This window comes from Camelina sativa, chromosome 6, assembly GCF_030686135.1.
Source record: "Camelina sativa cultivar CO46 ecotype springtype chromosome 6, ASM3068613v1".
Classification (NCBI taxonomy): domain Eukaryota; kingdom Viridiplantae; phylum Streptophyta; class Magnoliopsida; order Brassicales; family Brassicaceae; genus Camelina; species Camelina sativa.
Window position 1 is genome coordinate 28467658 of NC_141885.1, and position 17475 is coordinate 28485132.

Below are 17475 nucleotides of genomic sequence, written 5' to 3' on the forward strand. Positions count from 1 at the left end.
ACACAATCTCTAACTCGCTCTTGCTGGAGAACCAAAGAGGAAAGAGCCGGACGGACAGAGCACGTGCTCCAACCCAGCGAGCACCTGCTCCGAAATTATATACATCCGAGTCCGCGAGTTGTTTTGAGCAGAGAGAGAGCCTAGGATACGGTCCGCATGCTCCAGGGGCAATATCAGAAGAAGATCCCCCATCATCCTTCAATTTCTCATCTATAAAAAAAAAAAACGTTTAAGGATGATGGAAAGGGACCAGAGCTAGTGTTACACATCCTCGAGCATGCGTTGTACCCTGAGGAGAAAAGAGAGGCTGAGTTTGAGAAGATAAGAAGAGGAGAGCGATTAGAGGTTGTGGACATCAATGAGTCCACTCTCCCTTACCATTTTGTGCGATATCCTGCATCTCTTTCGAAGTAATGGTAACCCCTAAACACTCTATAGCCCCACCATTAAAACAGCATTTTATCTACCAAGCCTCGATTTCACTAGCTTAATGCCCTTAATGAGAAGCTCACGCCAATTTTAACTGAATGTAAAGAGTCTTTGTCTGGAAAGTGATCTTTTTCTGGGTTTGATTGCCAATTATGGTTCTGGTTTTGGAGATGTTTGCTGGAGAAGTTTTTGGTATAGCTTGTTCTAACACATGTGGTCTGCAGGTCATGGTCTACTCACGGTTTCTGAGATTTTTGCGAGTTTCCACCTTGGCTCTCTTGGCGCTTGGTTTGAGTTTGTTTGAGGACAAACAAAGATCTAAGTTCGGGGGAGTTGATATGTTACGGTTTTGACTCACTTTGACCCCGTTTATTTGATAGTTTTGTAGTTGTTTGAGTCCTTTTCAGGTTATAATAAGAAGCTAGGAAGCTAAAAGCAAGGATTGGAACAGCAGGAGCAATCGGAGCAGAAAAGCTGATTTTAGACCCAGGAGCACATGCTCCCGATTTCCGAGCACATGCTCCCAACTCTACGGATTCATGACGACACGTGGCAAGCATCTAGGCGCCGATTCCCTGCCTAATTCCCCTTATTTTAGGCGATCCTTTGTGAGAGAAAGAGGGCTGAGATCGCTTTTTAATAGGAAGATTTGGATTTGGATTCTTTCCTTATTTTTCTCTACTTGTATGCTATTTAACCTAGGGCTTTTAGGGGAGAGAATATACTTTTTCTTTTTGGTTTTGGAGCGACGTTTTTGTGGGAGGGAGAGGAAGAGCGGCTACTTTGTGAAGCAATCTCTGAACCCTTTTTATTTTGATGCTATTGAATTTCTCATCTATGTTGGCTATTCATTTCTCTATGTCTGAGTAGTTTTCTTTGCTAGATTAGGGGTTTCAAAAGGGGTTTCATGGGTTAGCAACAGAACACAAATAGGGCTTTATATAATCGATTGTCTTCACTATTGTTAGACTTAATGCTTAGGTTGATTTGATCACCCAATCTATGATTCTAGGTATATCTATTCATCAAAAGTGTAATAGGTTGCTAGAAAAGACATTAGTGGGCAAATTATCCTAGACCTGCGAAAGTTGATGTGTAGGTGATTTGTGAACTTATCATTCCTGTTCTTTAATGCTTGTCTGCGATTCTGGGCTCAAACGACAGTTTAGGGTTTATGGACCGCCGAGCATGTGCTCCGGATGTCTGAGCACGTGCTCCGCGTTTCCGCACAGAATCGATCAGATAGAGTTATTGATGCCACGACAGTGGATCAGTTTATATTTATGTTTGAGTTCTAGACTGGTACTTAATCTATGCCCTGAATAGTTGTTTGGTTGCTATCTCTGAAATTCCCAAGAATTACCCCTGATCTAGTGTTTTGTTTATTGCCTTTTTATACCGTTTTAATCGCTTAATTGTTACCAAAAACCAACTTTGAATTGTCTTAGCTTGAAATTGAACCAATAGAACCATAGAGTAAAACTTGGTCTTCGTGGGATTCGACCCCTAAGTACTACTTCTTTGTTGTGCACTTGCAGTAGGAAAATAGGGTTTAAAACTCTGTGTTATCAATCTACTAGACGCAGCTTTACTGATATCGCCGCGTTTGGAAACTGCCATGGGAGCTTAAGGCTAGATCTCTGCTCTTCCTTGGTCGTTTCAAGGAAGTTGCCGAGATGCTTCAGGATTATATCCCCCAGTCTCGAAGACGAAGGAGGAGGATCCGCTTTATCGGAAGGCTCTTCCTCTGACGGAGCCAAGCTTCTCTCCAAAGCGTCTTCCTCCGATGGCAGGGGGATTTTTAAAGAATGTGACAAGCTAGCAACAAGGGCAATGATGGAGGAATGTAGTGTTGGGGCAAGCTTGTTGCCATCTAGGACTACTGAAGGATGCCATGGTTCTGCTTCAAACCGGTAAACGCCTCGCTTCCGCCGGAGTATTTGCTGGTCCGACGACAGCTTCCTTATACAGTATACAGTAAAAAATTATATATATAGTATTATAAAATGATGGTATGAAGTTATGAACAAATGAAGCGATGTTGTATTCGACCGACCGGAGGGAAATTTTGTCACTTTAGTTTCGTTTTTTTCAAAAAAAAACAAAAAAAAAAATATTTTCTTTTTTTTTTTCTTTCATTTGATAATTATATATCTTAGATTACTCGCGCTAATCTCAAAATATAAACTTATTTTTCTATAAGTTTTGTTTTAATTTTTTCTTAAATATAAAATTTTATTTTTTCTTCTTTTTCATCTCGTTAACTATGAAACAAAACGAATCACATTTTACTATTATTTAGTTGTAATTTAGTAAATATAATATTTAGACGTATAATTAATTTCTCACTAAATTAATAGAAAATTTGCACATGTATCATAATATCATATGATAATATTAGCTAATAATATTTTTTCGGCAAATTCTTTTTGATAATGTTTAAGTAATGCCTGTAAAAAATGTACACAAATATATTATAGTAATAAACAATTATATAATAATTATTAAAAAGTTATCTTATTTGATAGAGATATATATTTGGCAAAGAGATCATAATTTGTGTTGTTGTAAGCACATCTTAATCTTAATAGAAGTATATCTGTGTCCAAAAAAAATTATAAACTCCATTGTTAATTCTGTTTTGGCCGACATAGTGACATTATAAATAGAAATGTTCCAAAGTCATGAGCTCATTTATTAACTTTAAATCATGATCCATAAAATGTGTCCAATGTAAAAAAAACACAAATCATCCGAAAAAAATAGAAACATAAACATATATACTTGCTCATTTTATGTTTGGATAATGAGCAAAGTATATATGTTTATTACAAGTCCCAAATGGCACGGTTTTGCTTCTTCCAGAGCTTTCATATGTACAGCTAAAGCATTCACATGTGGTTGCTCATCCAGTCTTTTGCCACCATTTTTGATCAAATCTTCTTCTTGTCTCACAATATTGTACACCTTCTCTAATGGTTGTACCGGAATACGCGACACAAGACTCGACCTCACTGTCCGAAACAAAGCATCATCAAGCCCAGACAAGAACTCATGAACCTTGTCCTCTTCACGATCCTTCTCTTGAAGAGCGCACCCACATCACACACACAATGGCCACACTTGCAGACGCGTAATGGACGAAAACTCGCCATACTGTCCCAAATCTTTGTCAGCTTCCCATAGTATGTTTCAATTGTAAGCCCTCGTTGCTTACAACACGCCAACTCAGATTTGAGTTGTTGAAGCTTTAATTTGGTCCATTCATTACAGAGAACCTTCCACGGTCGGGGTCGTGTTCGGGTTCGGAGGAACTCTTCCAAGATGCATCTGTTGGTCACCTTCAGCCATCTTCGTTCGTTGTTCGTCGTTTCAAGAAAAATTCAGATTTTATTTTTCAGGCTCTGATACCATGAAAGAAACAGAGGCTCAAGGGTCTTTCTTGATTATGAACAATGTTTTACTTTCACATGTACATATATAGATTGATCAACATCGATCCTTTAGCTCTTCTCTGATTCGTATCTCTACCAAATAAGGAAAACAATATACGCATCGACTGATTTTGTGGAACATTCCCGAGTTAACGCCAGCTCTGTGCCCACGCATCTTCATCACCAAGTTAACTCAAACCAGATGGTAAGTTTAGTTAACCAGACCAATACCAAACCGAACCGAGGCTCATCTCCAACAAAATCTATGTCTCGAGACTGAAGAAATACAATTTACAAAATGTCACAGAAACCCATAAATCTAGAAGAGTGGGTGCATACGTAATCAACAGAGTCACAGGATTAATATGGTGAATAATGTGTCGGTGGCTATACATGCCAAGTACGAGTCTTTCATAATCATTGAATTGAAGATCAAGAAACCCTTCTTCTTTTTTTTTTTTTTTTGGGTAGTGAAAGATCAAGAAACCCTTTGGTGTGGAGAAGAACGCCTTTTGAAGGGCGAAGAATCATTATGCTTACTAAATTGATGGGCCCTAGATACTTCAACAGCCCATATGTCCTAATAAGCCAAATTCTCTCCTTAATTAAGTAGATTGTGTTTGTTGTTTTCTTTTAGAGATTAGGTTAAATCTTGATTTATGTATATCTTCTATATTCTAGGATCTAGACGCGACATGTACAAATACTTCTACAATATTATGATAAGAAATAATTTGTTAAAACCTCTTGTGTCGTTTGTTCTCTCAAACTCTGATTGGGACCTTATCATGAATTAATAATAATAATCGTTGATTAGGATTAAAAAAAACGTTTTGAAATGGTTGATTGTAAATCAGAGATTCTCTGAAATTCGATACCACACTTATAAGAACACAACATAAGCAATGCCAAAATACAACATCATCCGTTTCGTTTCAACATCTAATCGAACATTCTGAAGAAAAATCAAAAAATAAAATCTACACATTTGAGAGTTGAAAACATTAGCCACACAAAAAAAGAAAATGGCACGCCTAGTTATCAAACAGATCAAAAACAGGAAAACCGGATATGCTAGAAAATTGTAAGAGACTAAAAGTTTACAAAACTAAGAATATATGAACTTCAGTAGCGTCGACTTTATTCTGTAATACATGTATCAATAAACCAACGAACGAATACTCATATCTCCACTAAACAACCTGTTCATTTTTTAGATGAGAAGAGAAGATTTATGGAAAAAAGAAGAAAAGGGAATGTAGAAGATTTTGTTTTGTTTAATAAAATGCATGCTTTTAAAAAGAGTTAAAGTGAATGGTAGCTTTGTTGTGCATTTGGTATTTACAATCAGCTAATGAATTTATCTTTAAAGATATAAGTTTATTAGGAAAAAATAGGCATTGGTGATAAAATCAAATAAAGACAATACATATTGACATAATTCAGATAATTCAATAAGTATCTGAGGTCCTGGTGCGTTCAATTACTTTCTTCTGAAAGATAGAAAGGCCACCGTAGTAATATTACACTTAAAACAAATTCTATCTTTCCTTCTTTAGTTTTGGTGGTACGCTTAAACCCTTTTGAGAGGTATGCCTGATCTCTCTTATTGTTTAAGAAATATGAAAATGATCTATCTCTATCTAATCAGAATAACATCAATTAAGAAGCATAAGTGCATAACCATTCAATGTAACCACATGCAAGGTCTCTTTATTACTTGGAAATTGTAAATATCAATCGTCTTGAACAGCAATATCATATATAGCAGCATATATAGAAGCATGAAGATATTACAGATTAACAAAACGATTTAATAACTGGGGCGTGATGTCGAGGAGGAGTATCTTATGGCCGTAGATATTAAAGAACCAGACGTTATGGAAGCCTCATTGTGACCCTCAGCCCTGAAAAAACCAGGAAGTTTAGGGCTCGGGATGGCAGCTGTATCATTAACAAGCATCAATAACACCGACGACATAGTTGGTCTGTCCTCTGCATCTTGCTGAACACACAAGAGACCAACTTCTAGGCATCTTCGGACTTGTTGTTTCTGAAATGATGATGATGAGTCTCGTATGGTTTGATCAACAGTATCCTCCCAGTTATCGTCATTCCAGTTGGTCCAAATCTGTTCACGAGAACCAGGCCATTGCTTGTTAGTTTTTTTATATATATGGGAAGTACTAATAACTAACAATATATATAAATAAATAAAATAAAACTCTTACATAGCTTAGAAGATTAGTGCTGCACAGCGTGTATGAAAAGGCTCTGTTCTCCTTCCCAGTAACAATCTCAAGGAGTATCACCCGGAAGCTAAAGATATCTGACTTTGTTGAATACCACCCATTCTCTGCCTACTCCGGAGACATGTAACCACTGCATAATGCATGGAAGAACTTTTTCAAACTTTAACTTTAATTGAAACAAAACCATATAGATATACATGTAGTTAGTTTGAGAGAGGTAACCAAAGTTTTTGATTGATTGCTTACTAAGTACTAGACGGCTTCGTAGTTTTAGTCTCTCTCTCGCTCCTGTCACAGATTCTTGCCAACCCGAAATCTGAAATTTTGGGGATCATACCTCTATCAAGCAAGATGTTACCTGGCTTAAGATCCCTGTGAATAATCATGTCTCGCGAACCTTCTTGCATATACGCAAGTCCTTGAGCGATGCCCTTAATTATGTCAAATCTCCTCTGCCAGTTCAGCTCACATGAGTTTTGGCCTCCACCTATAACGCGGTTAGAAAACAATTCGATAAATTAAAATAATAATAAGGATGTTAACTTAATTATTATATCATATATTGTATAAAGAAGTCACCAAAAAGTCGATGGTGGAGGCTTCCGTTTTCTAGGTATTCATATACCAAGACCTTCTCATCCTCGTGAACGCTCCAACCAAGAAGTCTAACTAGATTGATATATTGGAGGTTTGCAATTAACATCACCTCGGCTTTGAACTCCACAGTCCCTTGTCTTGAGATCTCAGAGAGTCTTTTCACCGCAATTGCTTGCCCGCTAGGTAAACATCCCTACAACAACAACAAAAAAAAAGAAGAAAAAATCATATGCAAAAATCCCAATCTTATAATAACATAAGTATATTGAGAAATTGAAGTGCCAAACTTTTATAAAAAAAAGCCAAATGATGTCTTCTTTATACCTTATATACAGTACCGAATCCACCATGTCCAATCTCATTAGCATCAGAGAAGTTCTCTGTGGCGCTTAATATTGTTCCAAAATCCATGGGTGGAAGTTGCGGAGTCCCTATATCCTCTGCTCCAAAGATATTTTCTTCGGTTTGCGATTCCATAACATTTTCATTTACTGCAGTCGCTCTTGCTAACTTTTGTTTCCTTTTCCAAATACAAACCAGTACCACAATTATAATGATGATGAGAGCAGCAGCGGCTCCAACGCTCAGACCTATGATAAGCCACTTTTTGTTCTTCTTCTTTCCTGGAACCCAATAACAAAAATATATATACTAAGTGAACAAGAATTAATACTTAAAAGCGAAAATGTGAATGAAAACAATTTGTGAGAAAGCAATATCTCTATATATATACCATTGAGTCTGATGTACAAATCTTGACCTGCTTGGGCGTAAGTTTGAACATCCACGAGGTCTTTGCTCCAAGTCACACAGTTTGATGATAAAGTGCCATTTTGATAGACAATCAGTGTATAAGCCGTGCAGTGGCAGTCATTGATACACATATGACGACAACTTTTCTTTTCGTGTGAGGTATATATATTTGCATCCATTGTATCCGGCAACTTCATTCTGGTGAAGAGACAAAACCTGTTGCTATCGCAGCTCAGCGGTTTTTTTCTAAAACATCCTCCTCCTGCGATGTTTGGCTCAAACCCTTTGATGCACTTACACATGTTCCCGTCGCAGTAACTGTTGGTGCCACAATGGTTATACTGATCACAATTTGTAATTGGTGCACTCCATCGAGTGATCCATTCTTGTGATGTTATATCCCACGTATACCACATCAAAATACCTCTGAACGTCAATGTGACTCTAGAATAAGGGTTGGTGTCTTGAAACAAAAAAGACGTCTGACCATCTTGATTACTTGAATTGAAAACCATGGGAACGTCAGCGAATTCGATACCATTCCAACCGCCGCTCCGATACTTTTTGATAGCTTCCTCTCCCTCGGAGATGAAAATCCTAGGAAATTTCATACCCGGAAGTAACGTGTCGGATGGATTCTCAAGATGTGTTCAAAGATGTAGTCTCCTCTTGCTGGATTCTCAAGTAACGTGTCGGATGGATCACAAAACTCTGCCACAAATAACCTCTTGGGTCCATGCTTTGCGAGTATCTCAGCACCAAATTTCCGTTAGCCAGGAGCTCCGCCACCAGCTCCGGAGATCTCTCCTTTTTTCTCTGAGAGAGTATCCCAGATGATGCGGTTATTATCGCGGAGAACGACCAGAGATTTCGAGAGTTGCGTTAGGAGTTGTAGACAGGTGTGTCCCTGTTCCCAACCCAAACGTAGGTTCTCTTAGGGATTTTCTTGTGACCATATCCCGAAATACCAACGAGAACTGAAGAACCCGAGCTCGAAGACACCACCGCCAGGAGAAACGAGACTTGTGTTTCTTGAAACATAAAAGGAATCTGTATCAATAACACCAAAAGAAGAAGCAAGTACGAGGATCAACAAGTTAACCACCACTGCGGAATATCTGAAATCTGATATCTATCGATTTCAGAAGTTAGGTTTTTTCTTCTTTCTAAAAAAGAAACTTCTTTATCCCCCATTTCACAAATTCTCAAAGTCATCGACCTAATTTAAAAAACGGTATGGGGGGTGGGTAAGGAATGCCCCAACTACATTTTGTTCTAAAACCGTTTGATTCAAAAATTTGGGAATCTAAAACCTGGGAATCCCTTTACAAACTCGGTTTACACAAACCAGCAAAACTCCTTTTAACTATTTTTACTTGTAATCAAACATCACTCACTCAAATAAACAAACAGAAACAACACTAACGAAGAAAAAATTGATTACATAAACTACATTTTAGAAGACGATTAGCAAAAGGGAAGACAAACAAAGAAGAATCTAATCAAGGAGGGTCTTTGATTTAACCAACCAAAAAAAAAAAAACTCAATTTTACCCGAAAAGGCTCTTCTTTAATTTGCAAACCCTCGAGGAAGAGATCCAATAATCAAACCCCATCCAAATTGTTCAATCAAAGTGAGCGAAGCAGTGTACGTAAAGAGAATCTGGTTGATTTTAGAGAGAGCTAGAGAAGAATCGACTTTGAGATTTTAAAGGTTTTTTACTTCTCTCAGAAGTGAAAGAGGAGAAAGTAACACTGCAATTTTTTCCCCTTCAAGTCTAACCCGATGAAGATAAACCCGTTCGAGATTCCACTAATTCGGGTACCCGGACCGCTTTTAACATTAAAAAAAAAAAAAAAACAGATCTTTGGGCTTTTCATGGGTCTCGCTAATCTTGAAATCTAATAAAACTGCATATTTTTTTCTTCTTCTTTATCTCTTTGTTATAAAACGAAACAAATCAAATTTTTTACTAATATTTGATTATATATGTAATCTATCGATTTTAGTACGACTTTCAGTTGTCATTAAAATCATTTTGACATACAATTATTTCAAAGTGAATTCATATGAAATTTACACATGTATCATTTGAAAATATATTATGTAATAAACAATTATATAATAATTATTAAAGTGTTATCTTATTTGATAGAGAAATATATTTGGAATTTATTGTCCAAAATCAATCATTTATTTACTTTAATTGTGATTGAAATAATTTAGACATATACAAGTTATTTTAAAGTGAACTAATATAAAATGTGCGCATATAAAATCTTTTCGATTATGGTCTTAGACCATAATTATCGGTAGTCTCTTATAAGGGGGGTTGTTAATTTTTTTTATGAATTAATTGTGTATTGTTTTGAATATAAGAACCAATGATCTCTTAGATAAAATTTGTTCTTCCATTGGTAGGTTCTAATTTTGGGTCTCTTATTTTTTAAAATATTGTTTTTTTTAATTTAAAAAATTTAAATAGAATAGAACTAGTATAAATGTGTAACATTTAAGATTTTTTAAAATTAGATAGAAGTGCAATTCTTAAATGGAGAAAATGATTAATTTTAATAATGATTTGCTCTAAATTTTGCCCAAATCATCTTGCAAGCGTTGTTGTTTTTCTCGATTACGAACATTCTTTCGAATTGCTGATGTACACTTTTGCAATGTAGACAGACTCAATCTTCCGATTAACTAGAAAGCAATGCGTTGTTGAGTATCGTTTGGTTCTGCAAAATCATTGTTGAGAAAGCTTCTTTGAATATTAAAAGTTGGGGAAAAAGAAGAGAATTCAAGATTGTATTTGATATATGAAAACATGTTCATGTGATTCATACAGAAGCAGTACATACGAAAAAATAAAAATCAAATTTTGTTCCCAAGTGTGATTTTGGGTCGTCACTCGTCAGTTACATTGCTGCCACTGTAATCTTGCTCTTCCTCCATGCCCAATAGTTAGCTCTTATAGGATCTACACGACCAAGAATGGTACACACCAAATTTGCCAAGTTAGTATATGGTTCTTCATTAGCTAGAGCTCTCACTGAGTCTCTATGCTTGTTGGTTGGTCTTAATCCGTGGCAAAGAAGATCCAAAAGGGTGCTAAGAGCGAATCCATGGAAGCAATCCGTGCGGGAGAGAACATTCAAACAGACTGAGGAAATACTTGGATCACTAATCCAGGATTCTTTGTCGTCTTTGTAAAGACCTTTCAGGTATCGCCATGAGCTCTCGTTTGCGGGATTGGCTAAAATGGCTTTGATTGTGTAGCTTACTTCAGATTCCCTCATAGCTTCTAAGCCTCCCAACAAAGGAGATTGAGTAATGACGTAGTACCTCTGCCAGGTTAAGGGGAACAGAGTTATTTAAAAGAGTGACTGAGTCTATAGATTTGGGAAAACAGAATCTAGTGTATGTATCAACAATCATATTACCTGATTCCATGCGGAATTGTTAAAGACGTCAGCTTCAAGGAGCTCGTGACAGTAATCAAGCTCATCTTCCCATCCTCCTAATGCACGTAGTGCCCACTGCAGATTGTTTCCAAACATCAAGCAAAAAGATATGTATAACACCAACAAGTGAATGCTTTAACAAGGTAATTGAGATCACAAACCTGCCTATGTGACCAAGCAAGATAATGTTTGGCATCAAGTGATAGTACTCGCCAAGTACAGTCAAGTTCTCTCCCTGCAACCTCAGGACCCAGTTTCTCAGCAACCCATCGCCAATGATGCCTAGAGAAAAGGAAATATTAGCGCAGAACCATGGATCATCATCACACTCAAAAGCAAACAACCAAGGGTCAACTTTTCTTAAGCAGCAGATATGTGCCACTATGACCTTCACAATGTGTAAAAGAAGGAACTTTGATATAAAATATACAGAACATCCACGATAGAGCATAATACAAAACAGACTCCAAACTTTGATGACTCGCCCCAAAAACAACAACTTCTTTATAAAAAGAGAACCTTCTCGAGTCTATGAAAACGTAGACTGCTATCTCATAAAGCAAATATATACAGTTCTTGGTTCGAAATTATTCCTCATCAGTCAACTGCTTCAGGGTATAGAGACAAACGAGGGATAAAAAGGTATAAACTTACCCTCTCCATCGAATTGATCCAATCTCTTCCGATTGAATCGCCTACTCCTTCAAATCGCCACCGCTACAATCTCCACGACGATTCAAATCGTCACCGCTACAGTCGTCTCCGATAAGATCTCCGCCGATTCAAATCGCCTCCGACCCAACACTCCACTGATTCTATAACCTCCGATTACAGCAGATCTTCTTTTGTCGGATCGAGACTTTGATCGGGAGAGAAAGAGAGAATGAGAGAAAGAAAGAAAGAGATTAATCGTGTGTCGTCAACATTTTTATTTTTTTCTCTTTAGTATTATTCTGTTGGGCCAACGAAATAAGGACACGTAGGGTCTCTTATAATCGATTTCAGTCAATTATATAAGTTGAGCCTCTTCTCTATTTTCTTTTCTTTTGATTTAATTTTTACCTACAAAACACTAAAAACTCCACCAACAACCTACCTATATTTATGCTCTTAGCTTGCAGTTGTGACATGTGCAAACTTTTCCTTTAGGCATAGTCATACATGTGCCATACATATAACTTTCTACCCCTCCGTTATAGCAACCTCGCTGACATAATGAAGCGCTGTTAGGTTTATTACAAGTCCCAGATGGCACTCTGATTGTATTTCTCTTGTCACATTAGTTTCCAATTGATATTCCTTAAAGAAAGAAAAACACAACATATTTTTGGTTAAAAGGCATATTTCTGCTTTTGTAATATATTACTAGAACAAACGTAAATTGTATATTTTTAAAATTTGCAAATAGTATATGGTTTGGGTTTGCTCAGTTTCTACTTTTAAAAATTAAATATCATTTACAATATTTAGAAAATACATCTTTTCTTGTAAAATAAAGTTTTCAAGTGCAAACTTATGCAAAAAAAATTCCATTATTGTATGTTTGGCATATACACAATCAGCTAATGAAATCATGTTAAATATGTTTAAAGATATTAGTAAATAACTAAATATACACTTTTCTTTTTGTGCACCTAAAGAAGGATCAGAACATTGGCTTGATTTCCTTCTGTTGAAAGGAAATAATCATCCCTTAGTATCGATCATTTGGGGAAATTGTCATCACCGCCCGTAAATATGCACTACTTATAACTTATAAAATCAAACACAAATAATATATATATGGACAATCTTTCATATGTTGTAATGTATACATACCTGTAAAAATCAACAACAAGAGCATCACACGAGTGATCAAACCAGCGACATACGCACTACTACTTGTTCTTTTATTCATCTTTTTTTTTGTTTACTTTTGATTTATATTTTTTTCTTCTCTTTTTTTTATGAGAATGTCTATAACACAGTTATCAAGTATATATATAGAAGAAATGGTTTATTTCTAGAAATAGAAAAAAATAAATATATTCCATAAAATAATCCTATAGAAATGTTAAAAATAGGTTTTTTTTTTAAAGTAAAAATTGCTACACCAATTATATAATAGAAAAAGGGTCAATTTTCTAAAAATAAAATAAATAAATGTAGTCCATAAAATAATCCTATAAAAGTGTTAAAATTAGTTGTTGTGTTTTTTTTTTAAGTAAAATTTGCTGCACCTAACATTATAATACTGTATATAAATAATTATTTATTATAATATTATGATTAGGGGGATGACATCGCTTTAAAATGATTGGGTGGCTATGATTCTCTATCCAAAAGAAAATCGAGTGAACGGATCTCCTCTCATCACTTTGTCTCCTCCTCTTCTTCTAATTGTGATGCAAAAGGTCTTAGTTCTTTTGGCCATGGATACTTGTGCTCTAGTGATCCATCAGTCTCTGTCTCGCATCAAACTTTCCACTCCCTTCTCCATACCGACAAGACGGATTCAGAAGCAGCAGCTGTGTTTCCGAGGAGCTAGTATACTTGCCGCCGTACAAAGAAACTACGAAGAAACGATCCCCTCCGTGGAAGACGACGACGATGATGAGGAGTCGTCATCGTACGGAGAAGTGAACCGGATCATTGGGAGCCGAAGGGCGGCGGAATTAGGAGCCATGGAGTACCTTATCGAGTGGAAGGACGGCCATGCTCCCTCGTGGGTTCCATCCAGCTGCATCGCAGCAGACGTGGTGTCGGAGTACGAGACCCCCTGGTGGACCGCCGCTAGGAAAGCCGACGAGCAGGCCCTGTCACAGCTTCTCGAGGACCGCGACGTCAACGCCGTAGACGAAAACGGCAGAACGGCTCTGCTTTTCGTGGCAGGTCTGGGTTCGGACAAGTGCGTTAGACTTCTGGCGGAGGCTGGAGCCGATCTTGACCACCGAGACATCAGGGGCGGCTTGACGGCGCTGCACATGGCTGCTGGTTACGTGAAGCCGGACGTTGTTGCTGCGCTGGTGGAGCTCGGCGCTGATTTCGAATTGGAAGACGAGAGAGGTTTAACGGCCTTGGAACTAGCCAGGGAGATTCTGAAGACGACGCCTAAGGGGAATCCGATGCAGTTCGGGAAGAGGCTTGGGTTAGAGAGAGTGATCAGTGTTCTGGAAGGACAAGTGTTCGAGTACGCCGAGGTGGAGGAGGTTGTGGAGAAACGAGGGAAAGGCAAAGACGTTGAATATCTGGTCCGATGGAAGGACGGTGGAGATTGCGAGTGGGTCAAAGGTGTACACGTGGCGGAGGACGTCGCCAAGGACTACGAGAACGGGCTGGAGTACGCTGTAGCCGAGAGAGTCATCGGGAAGAGGATTAACGGAGACGATGGGAACACCATCGAGTATCTTGTCAAATGGACTGATATGGCTGATGCCACCTGGGAGCCTCAAGACAACGTCGACTCTACACTTGTTCAACTCTACCAACAACAACAAGAGGAGGCCCAGCAGGTTATTAACTCTCCAACCAACGAAATTGATTGATTCTATATATATATATATATATATATATATATATATATATATATATATATATTACTTATCTAATGATCTGGTGGTCGGTTCCAATTGCTACTTGCTAGTGCGCATTTTGATCATTTTCTTTAAAGATGTGATGATTTTTTTGGGGAAATACATTGTCATGTCATCATTCTGACACTTCCTTTGATTTTTATATTCAACAAGGGCATAGGTATACTTTGAATTCTGCTTGCCTTTTTTGGGGAAGATTCAACATCCTCCCTCATATGATGCACTAGTCAATCATCATTTGTCAGCTGTGTACAAGTGTTCCCCAAACATATCTCAAAGCAGAGCTCTTTCATCATCTTTCAGCTGTGTACAAGTGTTCTCTCTTTACTTTAATCGCGTTTTTTTTGTGTGTTGCAACTTGTAAGTAATTCACTCTTCTTTTTGTTTTTTTTACCACTAGTTCAGTGAATCCTTTTTCCTGTCAAGTTTCAGAAGATAGACCTTACATTCACTAGTGAACTTCAAATTCTGTGGGCACGGAATGTGATTCATGACTCTACCATCCGACGACGGCAGTTTATTCCATCCAGCCGTTCTGATCTCGTTGCTTGAATTTTTGTCATTGCAACCAATTACAATTTGACACATTGGAAGGAGAATTCCTGACCTGCACTGTTTATTTCATACAATAAAAAGAGTACACGTATTTTTAGCACCCCAATACAGACTTCCGCCAAAAGCCTCCACTACGAGAGAGAGTGTTCGAACATTATTGTTTTAGAAAAGAAAAAAAAAGACCGGTAGATAAAAATGGGTATAGATGTAAATGTCGAAGAGAAATATCACGGTAATTCAATGGTCATTTTCTTTTAAGTTAGAATAAATAAATACGAATAAAAGGACCCCAAAAAAAAAAACACAACTAATAAATATATAAAACTTTGTAAGCAAAACATAGTCATCAAATTAATATTTTCAGATTATCACAAATATATATATATATATGATTAAAGAAAGAAATACATTTTAAATATATATAGTCCACAATTGTATATTGTTCTAGTGATGAACGTGATTTTAGTTCTAATCGACCATTTGTAATTATTTGTAAAAATTTAATTTGGATTTCAGTCCGAAATCTTCTACTAGAAAACGAAATAGTTTATACTAGAATATTAAATATCGAAGACAATGTATACTAAGATCTTTTATGTAATAGTGCAATCTCTCTCTAAATAAGGACGGAAGTGTCAACACCATACCAAACGAAACGGCAAATAATGACATTGTGGGGAACACGTAGTTACATGAGCAGTAAATGAGAAGTAAGGAAACATATTCTCCAAAAGATTCCGTCGAATATAAAGTTGATATTTCAGTATTGACGTTACTGGCAGCGAATATGGTGCCCATGGCTGACGATGTAACAAACTGATCAACTAAGTTAGTTCATCTCATCAACAAATTTTTACCTAGTTTGCTTAAAATCAGGACCTGATCAGATGACCTTTTTTATTTTTGTTTGTTAGCAAAATAGTACATTTTCAAAACTTAATTAGAATGGTAGTACATTCACTATTTATAATTGGAGAAATAGATGGTTTTTATTATTTGTGTAATAGAAAAGATGTGAGATAGATAAGAAAGTGGGGTATAGTGTAGGATTGTAAAATTATAAAAGGGTAGGTGCATAAAAGATATCCGTACAATATATTTAGTGTACACATTTATTACACACATATAAATATTTTTAGTTCATTCATATTGAATATATTATATATCACTTGTATGGATAAAAACATGTATATTAACATATATATAAGTACATTAAATGAAGTGTACGAGTTAAACTTGTGTATTATTATTCATTTATACACTTGATATATGTACACATTGTAATGTGTACAAACACATATACAGATACATGTACATATTATAATGTGTACAAACACTTGTACACTTAATAAGGTGTACGAATACAAAACTTATAAAAAATATTTAACATTATCAAATATAATCACTATACAAAATGCATATCAAATTATAAAAAAAAAACATAGATTTTTTTGTATCTGTAAAAAAATTTAAAAATATATATATATTGAATAATATTTTAGTTATTAGATTCAAGAGTTAATTTAGGAAAAAAGATACTCAGCTAAATGAAGTATTATTCAATACATGGCCACATATCCCAACTTTAAAAATGTATTGCCAACTACACGAAGTATATGTATTGCATGGTCACATATATATGACATGTGCTCAACATCACAACCATTTTATTCCGGTACACCGTTCATCAAAATCCGGTGTTGACCAGTATTGATCGGCGTTGACCAATGTTGACCAATAAAAATATGCAATTTTTTTTGTTTTTAATCTTAGAAACGAAAAAAAAGATTAAGTTGAATTATTTAGGAATCATTTATAGTGTTTTATAATGTAAAACATATATGGATCCAAAATAAAGATATATTCTATATAATTCCATTAATTTAGTCTTATAATAGTTATCTTTTTCAATTTCAAAACTTAACTAAAATTGAAATAAAAATCATTCATAAGATATTAAAACTTAAATTCAAACCAGATAATCTTGTTATAATAAATCAAATAAGAAAACCATTTATTTTAACTTTATTAATTTAAAAACATCAACTTCTTACTTAATTTATCTAAATATAAAATTAATATTATTTAATATTCTCAACCACAAAAATATATCTACAACAAAAATACGTAGAACCAAACCCAATACATATCAAAATTATTAGAATTATTGAAAAATGTTATATACTCATGGTAAAATAAAAAAATTTAATATCTGAAAAAATTATTAATGATTTTTCATTTCAATTTTATTAATTTTTGCAATATAAAAATATATTATATATCTGTTAATTCATCCATTCTTATAATAGTTAGTTTCTTTTTCTATTGCAATTAAAAACATCAACTTACTATTTGATTTATTTAAATACAATGTTTTTGTTATTTAATAAAAGAAATATATTTGATTGTAAACAACAAAAA

At 35.7% G+C, this 17475-nt stretch overlaps 2 protein-coding genes, 1 long non-coding RNA gene and 2 pseudogenes across 6 annotated transcripts; 1 reads left to right on the forward strand and 4 right to left on the reverse strand.

Annotated features, from left to right (window-relative positions):
- Nucleotides 1-5549: 5549 nt before the first annotated feature.
- On the reverse strand, nt 5550-8680 carry LOC104793731 (receptor-like serine/threonine-protein kinase SD1-8; annotated as a pseudogene). Its single transcript, XR_015560461.1, has 9 exons — nt 8665-8680; nt 8351-8515; nt 8191-8281; nt 7446-8111; nt 7037-7335; nt 6695-6905; nt 6362-6602; nt 6095-6245; nt 5550-5994 (listed from the first exon to the last, which is right to left on the reverse strand). The product of XR_015560461.1 is annotated as a receptor-like serine/threonine-protein kinase SD1-8 (transcript).
- A 1572-nt stretch (nt 8681-10252) lies between these two features.
- LOC104699500 (protein farnesyltransferase/geranylgeranyltransferase type-1 subunit alpha) lies at nt 10253-11622 on the reverse strand (the record flags this gene model as incomplete). Its single annotated transcript, XM_087456274.1, has 4 exons — nt 10253-10810; nt 10907-11002; nt 11089-11209; nt 11582-11622. Coding segments are annotated over 4 exons (687 nt in total), but the record flags the coding sequence as incomplete, so codon positions are not given.
- A 31-nt stretch (nt 11623-11653) lies between these two features.
- On the reverse strand, nt 11654-12881 carry LOC147943077 (uncharacterized). The gene is made up of 3 exons (XR_015560139.1): nt 12746-12881; nt 12024-12226; nt 11654-11786 (listed from the first exon to the last, which is right to left on the reverse strand). It is a non-coding gene; the product is annotated as an uncharacterized LOC147943077 (long non-coding RNA).
- Nucleotides 12568-12660, reverse strand: LOC147943078 (small nucleolar RNA Z103; annotated as a pseudogene).
- A 195-nt stretch (nt 12882-13076) lies between the features above and the next one.
- Nucleotides 13077-15160, forward strand: LOC104793734 (signal recognition particle 43 kDa protein, chloroplastic). Of its 3 annotated transcripts, none has more exons than XR_015560140.1 (3): nt 13077-14418; nt 14653-14806; nt 14900-15160. XR_015560140.1 is itself a non-coding variant. In XM_010520141.3 (2 exons), the coding sequence occupies exons 1-2, from the start codon at nt 13234-13236 to the stop codon at nt 14668-14670; spliced, it is 1203 nt and encodes a 400-aa protein (XP_010518443.2). In that variant the 5' UTR covers nt 13077-13233; the 3' UTR covers nt 14671-14924. The 3 variants fall into 3 exon arrangements, 1 of the variants encoding a protein (XP_010518443.2); XR_015560141.1 differs by having other exon boundaries at nt 14905-15160; XM_010520141.3 differs by having other exon boundaries at nt 14653-14924.
- The last annotated feature ends 2315 nt before the right edge of the window (nt 15161-17475 follow it).